This window comes from Coturnix japonica, chromosome 1, assembly GCF_054131305.1.
Source record: "Coturnix japonica strain WE chromosome 1, WE-NBRP24, whole genome shotgun sequence".
Taxonomy (NCBI): Eukaryota; Metazoa; Chordata; class Aves; order Galliformes; family Phasianidae; genus Coturnix; species Coturnix japonica.
In genome coordinates, this window is record NC_140663.1 from 144442800 (window position 1) to 144463084 (window position 20285).

The window sequence follows — 20285 nt, forward strand, 5'->3', positions numbered from 1 at the left end:
ATTTCACAGTTCACAACTAACTGTATATTTTCAAGTTGGTCTGAATGGGGAGATGCACAATAGTACCTAATAAACTTCTGTTTAGCTTAGATTGGAATAAGGTTATGGGATCATATTATTCTTTTATTCTTGGAAGAGAGAATTTTGCCAGCAGAAATCATCTGCATGAAGATGCTATAAAAATTCCTTCCGTTTACTGCTGGTGAGATGGCTTTGGATTTCTTTTTATAGCCTGTAGCATAAGGCACAATTCCCTCCAACCAGATGACCCCAAAGGATATAAAGAATTTCAGTTTTGATTTGTGTAATAGGTTCTGGCTTCAACCCATTTTTCTGAACTAGCTAAACATAAGTAAATGTACTTTTAATTGTCTAAAGATTATTATTAAAGTTACATAGAATGAGTACTTGTGTGTGTGAGAATGAAAAGAGAGTAGGTTCAGGAGGCAGAGGAAATATTGGAAGTTAGAGAAATGTTGGATAAAAAGCTGAGAATATCTTTGCTGATGATAAAACCATGAAATGGCATTATGATTTGGCATGAAGTCTATAAGACAATGAAAGAGAATAGCCCTTATTGTTTCTTCTTACTGCTTCATCTAGTCCAATCCCCCTGCCAGAGCAGGAACACAGGAACGTGTCCAGACAGGTTTTGAAGAGACCCAGCTTCTTCAGCCTTTCCTTGTAAGGGCAATGCTCCATTCCCTCAGTCATCTCTGTGGCTCTGTGCTGGACTCTCTCAAGCAGTTCTTTGTCCTTCTTGAACTGAGGGGCCCAGAACTGGACACAATACTCCAGATGTGGTCTCACCAGGGCATACATGGTGACACATGGAATCATAGAATTACCCATGTTGTAAAAGACCTTGAAGATCATCAAGTCCAACCACAGCCTAACCATAGTATCCTAACTCTTAACAACCCTCTGCTAAATCATATCTCTGAGCACCACATCCAAACGGCTCTTAAACACATCCAGAGACAGCGACTCAACCACCTTCCTGGGGACCCTATTCCGGTGTTCAACTACCCTTTCTGTAAAGAAGTGTTTCCTAACGTCCAACCTAAATTTACCTTGGCGCAACTTGAGGCCATTTCCCCTCCTCCTGTCACTTATCACCAGTGATGAAAGACTTGCCCAGCTCTCACTGTAAGCACCTTTCAGATACTGGAAGAGAGCGATAAGGTCTCCCCTCAGCCTCACTAGCACTATTAGGATAGCCTTAATGGGGTGTCACTGTTCAGCTCTGCCCTGATGCTGGTAGTGCTGGCACCACTGTCACCTCATTACCAGGCCATTAACAGGTGCTCCCTCACTTACCATTCTCTTCATAGTAATAACAACCCTCATCAGTGTGTAGTCCTGTGAATGGGTGGCTTTCTGTTTCTCCCTGTTTGAACGGCCCATGTGATTCACACACCCTGACTCCTCATCTCTGTCCCTGAGGCTTTTTCAAGGCAGGGGGTGTGGATGCAGAGCTGTTGTCCTGGCAATGCCCACACCACGTCAGCCACTCTCACAAGAACTGCCAGGCTGCTCTGTTATCGTGGGGTTCCCTGGATGAAAGAACCAACCAAAACCACCCTGTACCTTGGGATCAGTCACTGTGGTTCTGGTCCTAAGCAGTAAATACATATTATAATGTAAAAGTAGTAACCAGGTTGGAAGGGACCTAAAGGATCATAAATCTCCAACCCCCTTGCCACCAACCTCCCCATTTAATACTAGAGCAGGTTGTCCAGGGCCCCATCCAACCTGGCCTTGAACACCTCCAAGGACAGGCCATCCACCTCTCTGGGCAGCCAGTCCCAGGACCTGATCACTCTCATAGTAAAGAACTTTCCCCTGACATCCTACCTAAATCTTCATTCCCTCAACTTAAACCATTTCCCCTTGTCTTGCTGCTATCGACCTTTTCAAAGAGTTGACTCCCTTCCTGTTTATAGGCTTCATTTAGGTACTGAAATGCTGCAATTAGGTTACCCCACAGCCTATTCTTTCTCCAGGCTGAACAAGCCCAGTTCAAGCCTGTCATCATAGAGGAGGTGCTCCAGCCCCGAATCATCTTTGTGGCCCTCTTCAACAGCTTTCTGTCTTTCTTGTACTGGGGACTCCAGACCTGGATGTAATACTTCAGATGGGGCCTCACAAAAGCAGAGTAGGGAGGGACAATCAGACCTCCCTGTCCCTGCTGGCTACCCCTCTTCTAATGGAGCCCAGGTTACCATTTGCTTTCCGAGCTGCAAGAGCACACTGCTGGCTATGTTAAGTTTTTCATCCATCAGGTCCCCTAGGTTCTTCTCTGCAGGGCTACTCTCAAGGACTGCTCCTTCTGATCTGTATAAATGCCCGGGACTCTTTCAATCACCGAGGAGACTTTGTGAATTAAAGATCCGTTACCTAAATCTGATTTCTGTATGCATGTATTAATGTATTTGTTCATTTATCCATTTATTAAGTAAGACTCACATCAGTCCTATCTCTACTGGAAATTGATTGCAAATCTATTTACATGTTTTCTTATCTTATATTTCTTTCAATATAGTTACAAATAAAAAAACACTTTTATATTGGAAAGTACTTATTGTGTAATTATGTTGACTTGGCTCCACAGTTCATTTATTTCAGTAATGGTCTGTCATCTCTCATGTTTACCATTTATGTGTAATTGCTGTTGATTAATTGAAAGATCTTTTCATAATTTCCAACATGTCCATGAACTACTTGTTGGGTTAGATTAAATCTGTTGCCATTTGTTCATTTCTTTTTGATTGAGTATAAGGTAACATTGTTGCTAGCAATCATATTTCATTCACTCACTTCACAAAATGACAAGAAGGAAACAAATAGTAGGGTGAATTATTAAGAAGTATAAACTTATAGGTAGAATGTTTTCCAGAAGTTAATATATTATCCTTTTTCTTTTTTTCTTTTTTTCTTTTTTCTTTTTTTTTTTTTTTCAAATCTCAGTGTTCTGAAAATAATAATTTTGTAAAACGTGAAAAGATTTTTAAAATATGCCTTCAGTGCAAATATCAGAAAAAAGTTTCAGATATTAGACACCTTTATGGATCCATAACAACAATTCAATATCTGATTCACACTGAAACAGGTGTTGATTATAGCAGAAATCATGCAGATTAAAGATGCAGCTTATCAAGTGAATATGGAGAGCAATCACCTTACTTCATTTTATGGGAATGTTTGCTTGGAAATCTAGCTGCTGAAGAGTGGGTGTTGTTATCATGTGTTTTTTTAAACAGTTTAGCTAGGAAAACACAGCTTAAAGAATTCAATGAGGATAACAGATCAGAGAAACAGGAATGTCAGAATGTAGCAATGTATGATAGGCTAAATGCCTATAGACAGACTGTTTACAGGTTTAGTATTTTTATAACATTTTTAGCAGGAAATTATTGCTGTTGAGCACTGGAAATATAAAGATGTACGGCACCAGTCTTTAAACCTAAATTTAGGGATAACTTCAAGGGAATCAGAGTTTAACTTTTATCTTATATTTGAAAAAAAAAACCTCTGCTGTGGAAAAGATGTTATTTTAGATAGTTCTGAAGCACCAGTAAATAACTTAATGTTCAATTTATACAAAAAGGCATTCAAGGCAAAGGGAAAAGCTTTAAAGTAGATTAAGAATATAAATAAAAGCTAGATCCAGATTTAACTATAACACCTTTGTTAACTGTGAAATAGAAAACTGTTGTGAATAAAGAGCTCTCATTTCTTCTTTCTTCACTAGCTTGGAGGTTTGTCTTCTTTCTATAAACTGCAATTACTGGGCTACAGAAGAGTGAAATAAAAACTGCAAATTCCCATGTTTCATTAAAAAAAAAAAAAGAAAAAAAAAGTTTTACATCAAAATAATTCTGACTTTTCAGTATGCTGTGTGTATATGAAACAAATCATTAAGAGATTACGAGGACAAAACACAGAGATCAACAGACAGCTGGATGAAAATTTGAGATTTCATTATAGATACAGAGGCAGATATGAACCTCCAGTGTCCTAATAGGCAGCAGGAGAGAGATGAAAGTCTAGAGGAAAACAATGTGAGTGAAATGCAGAGAATTATATTAGCATTAAAGACAACCAAACGATGTTGTTGTACCCTGTTGGTATGCTAAAATTGTAATCACAGAATCACAGAACTGTAGGGGTTGGAAGGGACCTCTAGAGATCATCGAGTCCAACCCCCCTGACAAAGCAGGTTCCCTACACCACGTCACACAGGTAGGCGTCCAGGCGTGTCTTGAATATCTCCAGAGAAGGAGACTCCACCACCTCCCTTGGCAGCCTGTTCCAGTGAATTGTTTGTATTTCAAATTCTAATTATTTATGATTAACTGTCAAAAAAGTATTGTAAGCACACCAACCATTAACAATTTTTTAAAATCATGAAAAATATGCTTTTTTTTTTTTTTTTTTTTTGTTGTTGTTGTTTGTTTGTTTTCCAGAATCTTTGCTATACTTACAAAAGCAAGGATGCAGGATAAAGGAAACTTTTCTAGATCTTACTTTGTAGAGCATACTGATAATCATTGGTTGCTCATTTCACATACATGTATTTGTTTATTTCTAATCATTCAGCCCCAGTAATCAAGCTGAAAATACTGCAACACTCATACAACCATATGTGCATGCAACCAAGTCCTGCTGGTTTGGGCAATGACATTCAGTATTTCCAGATTTATACAATACAGTTGCTGGATTTTTAGACACTCTGAAAAAGTGACCATAATGTCTGTTTAATTCAAACTTAAATCAACAGAGTTGTGAATCTGATACATGTCAAATCTAGAGTGTATCTCTTTCATGAAAGGAGCCTGAGGTACTTTTAGACCTTTACAAATTGGTAGTCATAAACACTTAATGCTTTCAGTTGGGAAGGAACACATTCATCTATAAAAGATGTGCTTCATGAGTGTAAAGAAAATGTTCACTGCTTTGTTATTTATGTAACAAGAAGGAATCTGCTTTGTTATTTATGGAACATGAAGGAATTGTTTAAAAAAAAAAAAAAAAAAAAAAAAAAGATTATTCAGTAGGATTCATTTTAAACAGTACGACCAGAATTAAAATGAAATAACTCAAGCAAGGACTCATGCCATATATCCCCCCAAAAGATCTTTGAGTCAGTATCTCGTTGGAAGCACCTCACTTTTCTGCACTGGTAAATCTCTTCAGGTACATTTGCATCTCACAAAACAATACTATGATCAATTGCTCACTGTGTGCTGATATGCTGAAATTGTGCAAAGTCTCAGAGAGAAAATAAAGTAAAACATGCCAAATTAAAATAAAGGATCTTGAATCCTCAGAAATAGCAGTGACTTCCTAAGCATTAAATATAGACAAATACTTTTGCAACAGACTTGCTTACTACAATGCTCTGACATAGCTCTATTATTTACCATTCAAGAAGCAGCTAGCGAAAGGTTGGTTTGAGAATCATTCTTTTACGCATTATTAGAAATGTGTACCTCCATGCTATTGAATTATTGTTATCCTTAATCTTGAAATATCAAAGGAAATATGTAATTTCAGATTTCTTGACAAGAGACCTGAGCATTTAAAGTATCTCTTCAAAATAATGATTTGCATGTGTATTAGATTTTGCTTTGGACTTCTTCTCCCAGTGATGAGGAGCATACAGAGATAATTTTTTTTTTTTTTTTCCTTTTTCTTTCTTTCTTTTTTTTTTTTTTTCCTTCTGAATTATGAAATTCTTTGTCATTCTACTTTGCATCCATGCATAATCACCCAATTCACTGAAGAGCTACAAATCATAATGACAAAACTTCTAATAATTTCTAAGTTGAGTTCTCTGGATAATACTGTAGCAGAGTTGGGAATCTGGTATCTCATCTACAATACTAAATGTAAATAAAGAAGCTGCAGACAGATCTTTACTTCTATAAATTTGTATTATTTATACATGACAGCATAGTACTGTTGGGCTCTAGAGCGCAAGGGTGTTTTCATAACTCTTCAAATCAGGTTTGATACCAGCCTCTGAATATATATAGGGATGGATATTTTCTACAATATGTTGCTAAATATTCACTGAGGAAGGTAAGTCAGCTCTAATTCTCCAGTTCAGTACATCCTGAATTCCAAGTTTCAACTAAGGCTGTCCTATGTGCAGTATCTCAAGAACTATGATGGTATTTCAAACTCAGTTAAAATTATGGCTGCAAAAATAAAAAATCACATTTAATTATCTAGTGTATAAGATAAAACATGTTATGCTTTACTATAGTTACTTTTTTTTTAATGTTGAGACCAGTATTATGGAAGAAAAGTGATCTAAAGCGCAATAACAGGATCCAGAAAAGCAGTAATGCTGGCTGGAATTGGCATAGAGATATTTATGTTTCTGTGGGTTTGGGTGAAAAATGATAATTTACATCTAAGTAGAAACTAAATAAATGCAGAGCATAAAATGTTAGATTAAAATCTATGTATTACTTAATCAAGTTTTATACTGGGTTAACAAATTAGTGATTTAGTAATCATCTTGTAGTAATACAATATATGTTTGTCCTCCTCTTAAAAGGTACTTTGCTTATTTAAAATAAATAAAAGAATAGATTTTGGTTACAAGTTCATCTTTCCCAGATAAAATTCTCATGAACATGAATAAATTGCATTTATGTATTCCAAAGTCATTATTTGCCCTCACAGACGGTACACACAAAGCAATACCAAAACAGAACAAAATTTGACCTTGTAGAATCTATTTGTCTAACTTTTTCAATACATTCAGCTGGAAATGATCAGCTGTTATGGAGTAAATGTAAGGATGCCAGTGCTTTTGCTGTTCTGTAAAGAAGAGACTTAAAATGTGAAAAATAATAGCAAGTTCATGCATACTAAAAAACAAAAGCAGAGAAGATTTTGTACAGAAGCTTTCTTTTCTGTGTGAAAGTATTTTTCTATAGTTCTGTGAGTAAAGTCTCCTATTATAGAAGCAATGAAAACTGGCAAAACCAAGCAGACAATCTCCTATTGCATCACATAAAGTGATTATGGCTCTATGTCCGGGTGGAGGCCAGTAACGAGCGGTGTCCCCCAGGGGTCTGTCTTGGGACATCTTTAAACACAGACGGGCATCTGTCTTTAACATCTTTATCAATGACATCAATGATGGAATCGAGTGCACCCTCAGCAAGTTTGCTGATGACACCAAGCTGAGTGGTGCGGTTGATATGAAGGGAGGAAGGGATGCCATTCAGAGGGACCTCAACAGACTTGGAAGGTGGGCCCGGGTGAACCTAATGAGGTTCAACGTGGCAAAGTGCAAGGTTTTGCACTTGGTCCGGAAGAACCCCAGGCATCTGTACAGACTGGGAGGAGTTGTCCTTGAGAGCAGCTCAGCAGAGAAGGACCTGGGGGGCATGATGGACTTAACATGTACCAGCAGAAACTTAACATGTACCAGCAGTGCGCTCTGGCAGCTCGGAAGGCAAACAGTACCCTGGGCTCCATCAGGAGAGGGGTGGCCAGCAGGGACAAGGATGTGATTCTCCCTCTTTACTCTGCTCTTGTGAGGCCCCATCTGGAGTCCTGTGTCTAGGTATGGAGCCCTCAGTACAAGAAAGACGTGGAGCTGTTGGAAAGGGTCCAGAGGAGAGCGATGAAGATGATCAGGGGACTGGAGCACCTCCCTTATGAAGACAGGCTGAGGGAGCTGGGCTTGTTCAGCCTGGGGAAAAGAAGGCTGTGGGGTGACCTTATTGCAGCCTTTCAGTACCTGAAGGGAACCTATGTCCAGGAGAGGAGTAAGCTCTTCAAAAGGGCTGATAATACCAGCACAAGGGGAATTGGATTTAAGTTGAAAGAGGCTAGATTTAGATTGGATGTTAGGGGGAAGTTCTTTACTAGGAGACTGGTGAGGTCCTGGAAGGCTGTGGGTGCCCCATCCTTGGAGGTGTTCAAGGCCAGGTTGGATGGGGCCCTGGGCAACTTGATCTAGTAAATCTGGAAGTTTGGTGGCCCTGCAAGGCAGCAGGGTTGGAACTTCATGATCCTTGAAGTCCCTTCCAAACCAGGTCATTCTGTGATTCTGTGAAAGTTTCCCAAGGAAAATAAACTTTCAGGTTTCTCAGTCATGTAGCATTGACTATGTTTGCACTTTTTTTTAGCAGAGAAGCAGGACATGGATCTGACATTAAAATAGCTTTTTTTTTTTTCTTTTTTTTTTTTTTTCCCTTCTTCTAACTACAACACCATAGGATCATAGAATCACAAGGTTGGAAAGGTCCTATAAGATCATCTAATCCAACCATCCTCCCTTTACCATACCTACATAAAAACCCTAAAGTGTATCTCCTAGCTCCCTATCCAGATGCTTCTTGAACAGTCAGTGATGGCAACTCCACCACCTCCCTGGGCAGGCTATTCCAGTGACTGAGCACTCTCTGAGAAAAAAAGGTCCTTCATATGTCCAGCCTAAACCTCTTCTAATACAATTTGTGGCCATTTCCTCGGGTCCTGTTTGTTGCCTGGCAGAGGAGGCCAAGCTCCTCCTTATTGCAACCTCCCCTTCAGGAAGTTGCAAAGTGCAATGAGCCTCCTCTTCTCCAGGCTAGACAAACCCAGCTCCATGAGCCGCTCCTCATGAGACTTGTGCTCCAGACCCGACACAAGTTTTTTTGCCCTTCTCTGGACATGTTACAGAGTATCAGTGTCTTTCCTGTACTGAGGAGCCCCAAACTGAACACAGTACTCGAGATGTGGCCTCACCAGAGCTGAGTACAGAGGGATCATCACCTCTCTGTTCCTGCTGGCCACACTATTTCTTATACAGGCCAGGGTGCTGTTGGCCTTCTTGGCCACCTGGGCACACTGTCAGCTCACGTTCAGACGAGCATCGACCAACACCCCCAGGTCCCTTTCCTCTTCACAGTCATCCAGCCACACTGCCCCAGCCTATAGCGCTGCATGGGATTATTGTGGCCAAAGTGCAGGACCCAGCACTTGGCCTTGTTTTGCAGCAGGTTCTGAATTGATTAGATCAATGGGTCATGTGCAGTCACATTCAGCAAAACATTGGCTAATGGGTAGGTTTGGATTTGGTCTGAGATTTCCAGAATTATACTTAGTATCATCTCTGACCTTTCTTTGATGGATAAAGAATCCTTACACATCCAACATTATTTTCCTCCAAAGACACTCAATCTATGTCATTGTCACTTATCACTTCTTTTCTAAAATAAAGCTTTCACAAAGAAAACTGCTCATGCAGTTTAAATAGTTTAGGTTCCTCACTGTAAGTCATTTTGTCCAGTCTTTGAAAATGTTGGGTTTTTTGTTTTGTCTTGTTTTGTTTTTTTCTTGATTCTATGCCAGTCCATTCTGCTAGTGGGAAATACATAAACAAATAAATAAATAATACTAAAAAAAAAACAAAACAAAATCTTATATTTTCATCTACATCATTGATAGAAATTCAGGAAGTGTCAGACATCATTCCGTCCTCCGTGGAGCACCAGAAGAAAATACCATTAAACAGATATCTCTTTGGCTGACAATCACTTGAGCTCTACCATATAACCAGTCTCTAGTCTATATATTATGTCATTTGCTTATATTCTAAAAGCTAATTAATAATAAGAAAGTTACATGCCACAGGTCAAAAAGTTTACAGAAATCTGAAGATGCTTACATCACTGACAGATAATTATATGAAGGAAACAATTTTCACAAAGAATGAAATTAGGATTGTTTGACAAGACCCCCGTAAAGCCATGCTTATTGGCATTAATTTTATTTCCATATGTTAACTTTTAATTAATCAAATTTCAAATCAGTGTTTCCTATTTCACTTTGAGTATGCAAGTTTATGCATTGCTATTATGGAAAACATTTATTATTATTTCCAGAGAAATAATACTTTCACATTCTCTCACTCTCTCCTTCATTTTAGGAGTTACAGTGCTTGAAGGGCCTATTTATGCAGTGGGAGGCCATGATGGTTGGAGCTATTTGAATACAGTTGAGAGATGGGACCCTCAAAGTCAGCAGTGGACATTTGTGGCAAGTATGTCAATTGCCAGAAGCACTGTTGGAGTAGCAGCATTAAATGGCAAGTGAGTAGGGTATTCTTTTACAGTTCAAATGCATTTCTTAGAAGGATAAATAACTGTGACACACAATAGTAAATAACTTCTATAGTACTTGAGGGTACCTTTTAAAATAAGTACAAGTCACATTGTGCACTCCCTAAAATCTTGTGGCTCTTACACTCATGTCAAATGTCATTTATATATATATATATATATGCATATATATATATAAAATACTAATATATAATAATATAGTAATTATATATACATATATATTAAGTGGTGCTCAGTAAAACTCATTTTATATTAACACAATAACACGATATTGTGCTGACACTTTTTATTAAGGAGCTATTTGCAGGAAAGCTAGAAAACTGGGCCAAATTGCATCCCAGTAATACAACTATCTTATGCAAAATTCTGGGTATATAATTTTCTGAAATGAAATTAGAGACATGGGGTTTGAAAAAGGTTCTCTTCATCTGATAGTATAAGATGCTGTTTGCAATTTACCTACACTGATTATTACTTGTTGCTTATAAATTGATAAATATATATATATATATATATATATATATATGATGTGAACTGTAAAATTTAGAGGTAGGAGAGGGATTCATCACACATAACTTCATAACTTCATAGCTTTTGGATAGACATCTTCAACTGAGTCAGTCATCCTCTTAAGCTCACCTTATGATCAGCTGAAGAAATAATACTTTTAAGTTATCATATGTCTTACTTATTCCAGATGCTTATGCTAGGACAGCATGAATTATGTCCTGTAAGTGCCTGTTTTTCTCCCTCAGTTGTAAAGGATACCTGGGAACTATGTTTCAGATTGTGACTTCTGTTTTTTTGATATCTTAAACGAAGAAGATTTATGCTTTTATGGGCAATTGAAAATAAATGAAGAGGTGTGAGTAGGACTTGGGGGTCCTGGTGGATGAGAAGCTGGACATGAGCAAGCAGTGTGTGCTTGCAGCCTGGAAGGCCAATTATATCCTCAGCTGGGTGGCCAGCAGAGAGAGGGAGCTAATTGTCCCCACTCTACTCAACTCTTCTGAGGCCCACCTGGAGTATTGCATCCAAGCCCGGGGCCCCCAGCACAAGAAAGACACAAAGCTCTTGGAACAAGTCCAGAGCAGGGCCGCAGAGATTATCAGTGGGCTGGAGCACCTCTCCTTTGAAGAAAGGCTGAAAGAACTGGTCTTATATAACTTGGAAAAGAGAAGGCTCTGGGGAGACCTCATCGCAGCCTTCCAGTACTTGAAGGGAGCATATAAACAGGGAGAGGTATGACACATAGGTGGATAGTGACTGGACAAGAGAGAATGGTTTTAAACCAAGACAGGGGAGATTTAGGTTAGATACCAGAAGGAAGTCTTTCACTTAGAGAGTGGTGGCACACTGGAACAGGTTGTCCAGAGAGGTTGTGGATGCCCCATTCCTGGAGGTATTCATAGCCAGGCTAGATGTGGCTTTGGACAGTCTGGTTCAGTGGTTGGCAACCCTGCCCATGGCAGGATTGAGGTCCTTTTCAACCTAGGTCATTTTATGATTTTGTGATTCTATGATAAATATAGATTCTCTTAAGCTAATAAAATAGACTTAAAACTTGAGTTTTTGGTTTTTCTATTTACGCTAATGGCTGATATTTAAATCTATTCCCTTTTCATGTTTTTCTTTTTGTTTGTTTGTTTGTTTGTTTGTTTGTTTTTATTGAGAGACATAGCATAAAAATATGAGGTTCTGTTCTTTATGATTTATAATAAACTGACAGTCACAGATTTACTATGTTGCTTGATTATACAGATAGAATTTAAAATGGCTTAAGCATGATAGAAATTCTACTTAAGCATTCATTGAAATAGAACATACTAAAAATTTTTTGAAGACTACATATAAATATTTACTATTTTATCCTTTCACACACATGTAAATTTATGTTTTAGATTTTCAGATAAATTAGTGCTTTGTGGAAAGGCTTTGATGAAATCAAGTGTAATGTTTAAAAATATTTGTTATAATGTATATTCATTCAGTTATATTGAATTCCACTGGCTTTACAATAATTGGATTCATTTGGTAATGTATTCTCACAAATTGGATATTTATATATTTATTTATTTTTAATAGCAGTATTTTTCCAGCTCTATGCTTTTTAATATTATGTAAGAAACAGGGAAAAGGCCAATTCGGATATTGGCTTATGTGCAGGGCAATATTTTGTTTTCATGTCCTATAATGAAACAAACCTAAAATAAGTCTTGTGTTATTTAAATTAAAATCGAGCCTGTTGCAAGTAGCAGTTGTGTTTGGTTCATATGTTCCTTCTATTATACATTACTGCAAATTGAGTATCAGAAAGGTTAGCTGACTGAACCTTCATTTTCAAGAAAATAGCAAAATCCAATCCAAATCAGCATGTGCATATGAAAGGTTCTCAAAATTGTCTTGTAGTCACACATATGGGATATATTTATTGTGTAATGACCTCAGAAAGGCATAGGTTAATAATTCCACTAAGTCCTTAATAGCAGTTCAGTGTTTGGCACAAGAGAATTTGTAATGTATTGCATTCATATAACCACCTACAAAATGTGATTGCATGGCTGATTATAGTCTCCTCCAGGAGTTCTGCTTCCTTGCCTTTCATGCCTCATATAGTAAACTATCTGTGGCATTTTATCGTAGCAGAATCATTAAGGCTTGTTACTAATTCAGTGCCCTGCTCTGATCTTTTGTACTTTTCTACACACAAATTCTTATTTCCTATGTGATGATCCCATACAGCTCAGTGAATGTCTATTTTAATTCAATATGCATCATATCTTCTCAGTTTTTCAAGAAAGATTTAACTTGGCATTTTACATTCAGGCTGTTAAAGAGGAATCTCTACAAATTCTACTTCTTTTCATGTTGCTAGGTTAGCTCTAAAGAGAACTAGAGTAGGTACAATTTAAGTAAATCTGCGACTTTTCACAGTGAAAAGTAAGATTCATTTTGTTAATTGTTTATGGGCTGGCATAACAAGCAGGGTGGAGGGGTCCACGGACCCACACCCTGGGAAAGTGGAAAGGGGATAAGGGGAAGGGGTAGGAAGATGGACGTAAAAACAAAACAGCATCAACCATCTGAGGAGAAACAAACTAATATACTAAGTAAGATAACAGAATGCGATATAAACCAATATAATAAAGTATAATGGAATATAATTGGAGTTGAAGATAATAAATCAAATAAAATCAGAGTATCTGAAAACCAAAAACTTTACTCTAAGTAAGCTGAGGCAGTACAGCACCCGCAACAGAGACAAACCGGAAGATCAAACAAAGGGGCATCTCGTGATCAGTGAATGGTTTTTGTCTTTTCCTCTGAGTGGAAAACAGTAACAGAACAGTGCACAGTCCTATGGGAGATGTAGAGCTTCTCTTTAGGAATAAGTACCCAGAACTGGAGTATTAACTCTTTAACTCTCAGTGCATTTCATGCTGTTATGATGTGGAATATTGATAACCCATTCATAAAAGCACGACACAATTGCAGTTTGTATGTATTGCCTTGATTGTTAGAAAACATGGCACATGCTAAAGCCATTGCTAAATTGCAGAGTGGGAACTTACAGAGGCTGCCTTGTCTCAGTAAGCAATGACCATGCTACCAGCTGCTTAGGCTGTGTTCACATTTTACGTTTGCTGTGCATCTACATCTTTTCAGTGCATATAAAGCATCATATACATTTGCTTGTCTTTTAACCACGAGCAAGATTTTTTCAACTAGATGATTGTTAAGCATAAAGTTAGCATTACAGTCATTTACTGCAAGGACTGCCATTCAGGTTTTGTAATACCAAACACTTTGTCTTTTCTACTTATTTATTTATTTTTCTCCTAATTTTACAACAGATAAGAAATTCTACATAGACAATATGCATAACATAGTATGTTGTATTTTAGCTCATGTGTTAAGAATACTTCAGAGCAAGGAGACAGAATGAATAAGCTTTAGAATCACAGAATGGCTGAGGTTAGAGGGGCCTATGAAAGTCATCTGATCCACTTCCTCTTCTCAAGCAGAGATACCTAGAACAGGTTGCCTGGGACCATGTACAGTCATCCTTTGAAGATCTTCAAGATCATTTCACAGCCTGGTCAACCTATTCCAGTGTTCAGTCACTCACACAGTGAAGTGCTTCTTGATGTTTAGACTGACCCCTTCTGTGTTTTAATCTGTGCTCATTGACTTTTGGCACTGGATGACACTGATATGAACCTGTCCCCTTTGCACGCTCCCTTCATGTGTTCATGACATTGATAAGATTTACTCTGAGCACTTCTACTTGTTGGACTTGGTTGGGTTGGGTGGGTACACTCTCAGCTAGGTAAGGAGCTGGCTGGAGGGCCGGGCCCAGAGAGTGGTGGTAAATGGAGTTAAATCCAGTTGGAGACCAGTCATGAGTGCTGTTCCCCAGGGGTCAATGCTGTGGCCTGTCCTCTTCAACATCTTTATTGATGACTTGGATGAGGGCATTGAGTGCACCCTCAGTAAGTACGCAGATGACACCAAATTGGATGGGAGTGTCGATTTGCCTGAGGGTAGCAAGGCTCTGCAGAGGGATCTGGATAGGCTGGAGAGCTGGGCTGAAACCAATGGGATGAAGTTCAACAAGACCAAATGCCAGGTCCTGCACTTTGGCCACAACAACCCCAGGCAGCGCTATAGGCTTGGGGCGGAGTGGCTGGAGGACTGTGTGGAGGAAACAGACCTGGGGGTACTGATTGATGCTCGGCTGAACATGAGCCAACAGTGTGCCTGGGTGGCCTAGAAGGCCAACAGGCATCCTGGCTTGCATCAGAAACAGTGTTACTATCAGGAACAGGGAGGTAACTGTCCCCCTGTACTCGGCATTGGTGTAGCCACACCTCGAGTACTGTGTTCAGTTTTGGGCCCCTCGCTGCAAGAAAGACATTGAAGCCCTGGAACGTATTCAGAGGAGGGCTACGAAGCTGGTGAGGGGTCTGGAGTACAGGCGTTATGAGGAGTGGCTGAGGGAGCTGGGATTGGTCAGCCTGGAGAAGAGGAGGCTCAGGGGAGACCTTATTGCTCTCTATAACTTCCTGAAGGGAGGTTGTAGTGAGCTGGGGGTTGGCCTCTTCTCTCATGTAGTCAGTGATAGAACTAGAAGCAATGGTTTTAAGCTGCACACGGGGAGATTCAGGCTGGACATTATGAAGTGTTACTTCTCAGAAAGGTTAGTCAGGCATTGGAATGCACTGCCCAGGGAGGTGGTCGAGTCACCCACCATGGGAGTGTTCAAGAAACGTTAGGATGTGTGTTGAGGAATATGATTTAGCTGGGAAGTATTGGAAATGGTTGGACTAGATGATCTTCTAGGTCTTTTCCAACCTTGATAATTCTATGATTCTGTGACTTCTTGAAGTTCTTGTCAGCCCACCACTCCAGCCTAATACATGGCAGAAGGCAGCAATCTGCTCATACTGCCTAGCCTAAATTTTCGAATGTAATGAGAATCCCATTGTAATTATATATATGCTATATATGGATACCATATTCACATGTACATATAAATGTATATTTATACATCAAGTAGGATATGTAAACATTCAAATCTTTTTTTTTTTTTTTTAAAAAGCCAATGTAATTAGATATGTATCTTAATGAACTTCGACAGATCTTACAGAAGCTATGAAGCATCTACTATTTTCAGCAACAAAATCTCATGTCATTTCCACTGCTAACTATTTTTTTTTTCTAATTTAAAACTAGATCAACTTCTCAATAGCTTCTATTGAGATAAAATGAAATTTCTTTGGAATCAGTAGAACAGCTTTAGCTGAGTATTTTGTTACTGATTGAATTCTGTGAATTGAGAAGGATTTGTTCATTATGAAGGTCACAGACTAAATGATCTAAGACTTTTTTTCTAGTCATCCATATAATTGCAGGGCAATAATAATTTTCTTACTTCAGTAAAAAAATAAATGAGAAATTGGCTTAATTCTCTTTAATAAATTAAATATTAATATGCTATAATCGTGATTGTTAGAGCTGAAGTAATACTTCAAAATTTCATGCCAACACAAGATAAAAAAAAAAAATTGAAAAAATTGTGTTCTCCATCAGTGTTGTTTTTTTTTTCTTCGTTGATGTTGTTTGAAGGTTTCTTGTGTGTTATTGATGATCCATTTACTGATTTGCAAATCCATTTGAACTAGAAAAGTACTGTACTGGCATACATAATTACAGTCATGTAAAGAGAAAATATGTTTCATACTGCATGTTTTCTGACCACAGTATTCTCACTGACTACAAAGAAATACTTTTAAATCAATTTTTTATGAATGACATGAATATATTACCTGATACTAAAACACAGCTTGTCAGCTTAGGAATATTTTTTGTAGAAACATTTAAAATCTTGTCTCGTCTCTCTTGTCTCCAAATGTATTTTGCTCTGAATGTACTTGACCTACAGATGAATTTCTGCATGATCTTAAATCCCGCAGAAGTTATTTCAATCTCCTTAATGATGGTTTTGAAATTGCTGATATTTCATGTTTTCTGTTTGTGAACTGATGCTTTTAATCAAGCTCTTCTCAAAAAATAAAATAAAATAAAAAATTAGACTGTTTTTCTTTCCAGAGGAAAAGGACAGCTTGTTGAAAATCATCTTCCTTAGCTGCAGAATCTACAAAAGTGTTTTGTTGTTGTTGTTGTTTTGTTTTGTTTTCCTGGAGGTGCAGAGTCAGTTGGTGGCCTGTATTTAACAGTGTTCCTCAGTGGGTGGTGCTGGGTCCAGTCTTGTTCAACATCTTCATCAGTGACCTTGATGAGGTCCACCCTCATCAAGTTTGCTGATGATACAAACTTCAAACTTCAACAAAAGCTGGGAGGAATGGCTGACACACTAGAAGGCTGTGCTGTCATTCAGCAAAACCTGGATGGCTGGAGAGTTGGGCAGAGAGGAACCAGATGAGGTTTAACAAAAGCAAATGTAAAGTCTTGCATCTGGGGAGGAATGACCGTATGCATCAGTACAGACTGGGAGATGATCTGTTGGAGAGCTCTGCAGAGAGGGACCTGGGTGTCCTGGTGGACAGCATGTAGGCCATGAACCAGCAGTGTGCTCTGGTGGCAAAGAAGGCCAATGGTATCCTGCAGTGTATTACAAGGAGAGTGGCCAGCAGGTCAAGGGAGGTGACCTACACCCTCTACTCTGCCCTGATTGTGTTCATTTCTGGGCTCCCCAGTACAAAAAGCAAACAAACAGGGTTCTCCTGGAAAGAGTCCAGAAGAGGGCCATGATGATGATAAAGGGCCCGGAGCACCTCCCTTATGAGGAAGGGGTGAGCAACCTGGGTCTGTTCAGCCATGCAAGACTCAGAGAGAATCTGATCAATGTTTATAAATATCTAACATGCAGGAGACAAAGGGATGAGGCCAGACTTTTTTTTCAGCAGTGTGTGGCAATAGGACAAGGGGAAACAAGGCCACAAACTGAAGCATAGGAAGTTCAGCATAAATGTGCATAAGAAATTCTTCACAGTAAGGGTGACAGAACACTGGTACAGTCTGCCCAGAGTGGTTGTATAGTCTTCTTTTTTGCCATAATTATATTATTCATATAAAGGTATTTCTCTCAGAGTCTTTTCAGATTCTAGCAGTTAATAGTTCTTTAATTGTTGGCACTTATTCTATGACTTTTTTTTTTTCCTTCATTTTGTCTTAAACAGAACTGTATTTATTCCTAATGTATCCCACTCCTGTGTTACCAAATGCATGAAGTACCATTCCAAGTTTACAGATAGAACTGTCTTCATTAATGTTTTCCTTTCAGAAAGTTGTTATATTCAACTTTTGCCAGTGAACAACTGACCTATCCAAGGCAGTGTAGATAGAGAGATTTCATCTACACAGTCTCCTTGGTCAGATATGGATTGCTAACACTGATGAAAATTGCAGCCTTCCCCTTGTTTCCACATGGCAGATTTCCTTTCTGTCAAAGTATTTCTCTGTTGCTCTTTCAGGCATACTGAAAGGTAGAAAAGGGTGCAAAGGGACCTAAACAAAAGACCAGACAAGGTCTTTGATATTTTTGGTGAAAGAATTTTGAAAGGCAAACCTCATTAAGAAATACTGGAAAGGCATGATTCGACTGTTTTCACAAGCTATAGAAACTCACATCAAAGGCACTCTGTTCTTCTGAGGTTGGTTTGTCAAACTGAATTTAAAAATGTCTTTTCTGATTAGTTATCAAAGGTTTGTAATGATAGTACTGAGATAAATGTTTTTGATCCAACTAGTGATGATTTCTCCTTTCTCCTACTTTGCTGGGAAAAAAAAAAAAAAAAAAAAAAAGTGTGTTGCAGCTGAGAATGAGAATTTGCTCTATCAAATACTGTTCTTATATTCTAGTTTCCACAGAAATAAAGAGGAGATGTTACTTTTGGAGTGACTTAAGTGTGTATGTGGTGTATGCACATATATAAATATATATGTATGTTTAGGAATCTATGCCCATCTTAATGTAAAAAAAAGTCACCAAATCCTGAAAAACAAAATAAAATTCCAGTTCAGAGGAGACTACATTCACATCTACTCACAGTATCTAAATAAACAGAATTTTAGTCTATTGAGGAATAGAAATTTGTAACACCTCCAGAGTCAAAACTTTCATTGTGAACCATGTAGATAAAGTACTGAGTACTGAATGTTGTTTTTTCCTTGTTGACCTTTCCCTGTAAATAGTGATAATTATAAAATAAATTTTAGTTTTCATAAAGTTTTCATAGGGTGCACCTCCGTAGACTGAGATACAGTTCAGTAAACAGAATATTCCCAACTCAGAAGTGAATGAAGATATGCTTACTATGTGATTATTATCATTATGCTTACTTCTCAAGCTTTCTTCTTAATCATACAACATTGAAAATAATATCTTGAGATATTGTAGGCACTTGAAATCTAATAGGAGTTATGATATCTGCAAGAAGTCTACAGCTGCCAGTTGTCTGGGAGAAATAGGAAAGATGCGTTGGTTGCAAATTTAGACCTTTTGTGGATTGTGCACTTTGTATCCTACTGGTAAAGGTTCAGTAAAAGAGCAGGTAGTAGTACAGAGCGTTTAGATAAGGTAAAGTTACTAAGGTAGGATTGTAAATTAACAATGCAAAATAAAAAACAATAATTAAAAAAAAATTTAAAAATGAGGAACACTAATTTCTTAAATGCAATCACTGAATTGTCTTCAGTGTCTGAATTCTAAAAATATATGCACATGAAAATGGAAATCTGTTTACAAGTGTATTTGACAAATCACCCAAGTCGGATGTGGTATATTTTAACTGAGAGACATGAGAGTAGCCCTTGCAGTTGCACGGCTTATATCCTAACACAGTAATGACAGATAATCACATTTTTTGAGAGAAATCGATTATATCTTTCTGTGAAGAATTTTTTGTATCTGAACTATTACCAAGAGCGGTAAAGTTAAAAAAATGAATCATTCAAAGTCATCTAATTAAATAAGACAGAGCACTAAAAAGGAAGAGTAAGATTTCTAAATGTCTTGGAATATAAGTATCTCAAAAACCCCAGTTAGTTGTGCAGTATCCTGGACCTTCAGCACTGTCTGCAGTGCTGTTGTTTCTCATTTTTTTGCAGCTAGATTGACTAACTGGATTACAGAATTTAGCACATGAGTGGAAATGTTTTCTTACTGAAGGATCCAAGATCAGGCAAAGTGTTTAAAAAAAATTATTAAGCTTTCAACTTTTATTTGTATGAACTTGAACTTTGAGAAATAAAATTTTATTGCTAATCAAATGAATCATAGAATTGTTCAGGTTGGAAAAGACCTTAAAGTCATCCAGTCCAGCTACAACCTAACCATACTACCCTAACTCAAACAGCCCTTCACTAAATCATGTCCTTGAGCAACACATCCAAATGGTTTTTAAACATATGCAGGGATGGTGACTCAACCACTTCCCCAGGGAGCCTATTCCAGTGTTTAACAACCCTTTCTGTAAAGAAGTTTTTCCTGATATCCAACTTAGTCCTCACCTGGTGCAACTTGAGGCCTTTTCTCCTTTTCCTGTCACCTGTTAGCCACCCAACCAGGATGAAGAGGTGGATAAGGCATGTTATAGACAGTTGTGTTAAGTCTCAAGGTATCTA

General features: G+C 38.1%; 1 protein-coding gene across 2 annotated transcripts in view; it reads left to right on the forward strand.

Moving 5' to 3' along the window:
• The window catches only part of KLHL1 (kelch like family member 1), a 178843-nt gene that overhangs the window by 149488 nt on the left and 9070 nt on the right, over nt 1-20285 (forward strand). For both annotated transcript variants that reach the window (XM_015851663.3, XM_085553973.1), the window contains one exon: nt 9944-10106. In XM_015851663.3, the coding sequence (XP_015707149.2) occupies nt 9944-10106 (163 nt within the window). The remainder of the gene's footprint in view (nt 1-9943; nt 10107-20285) is intronic.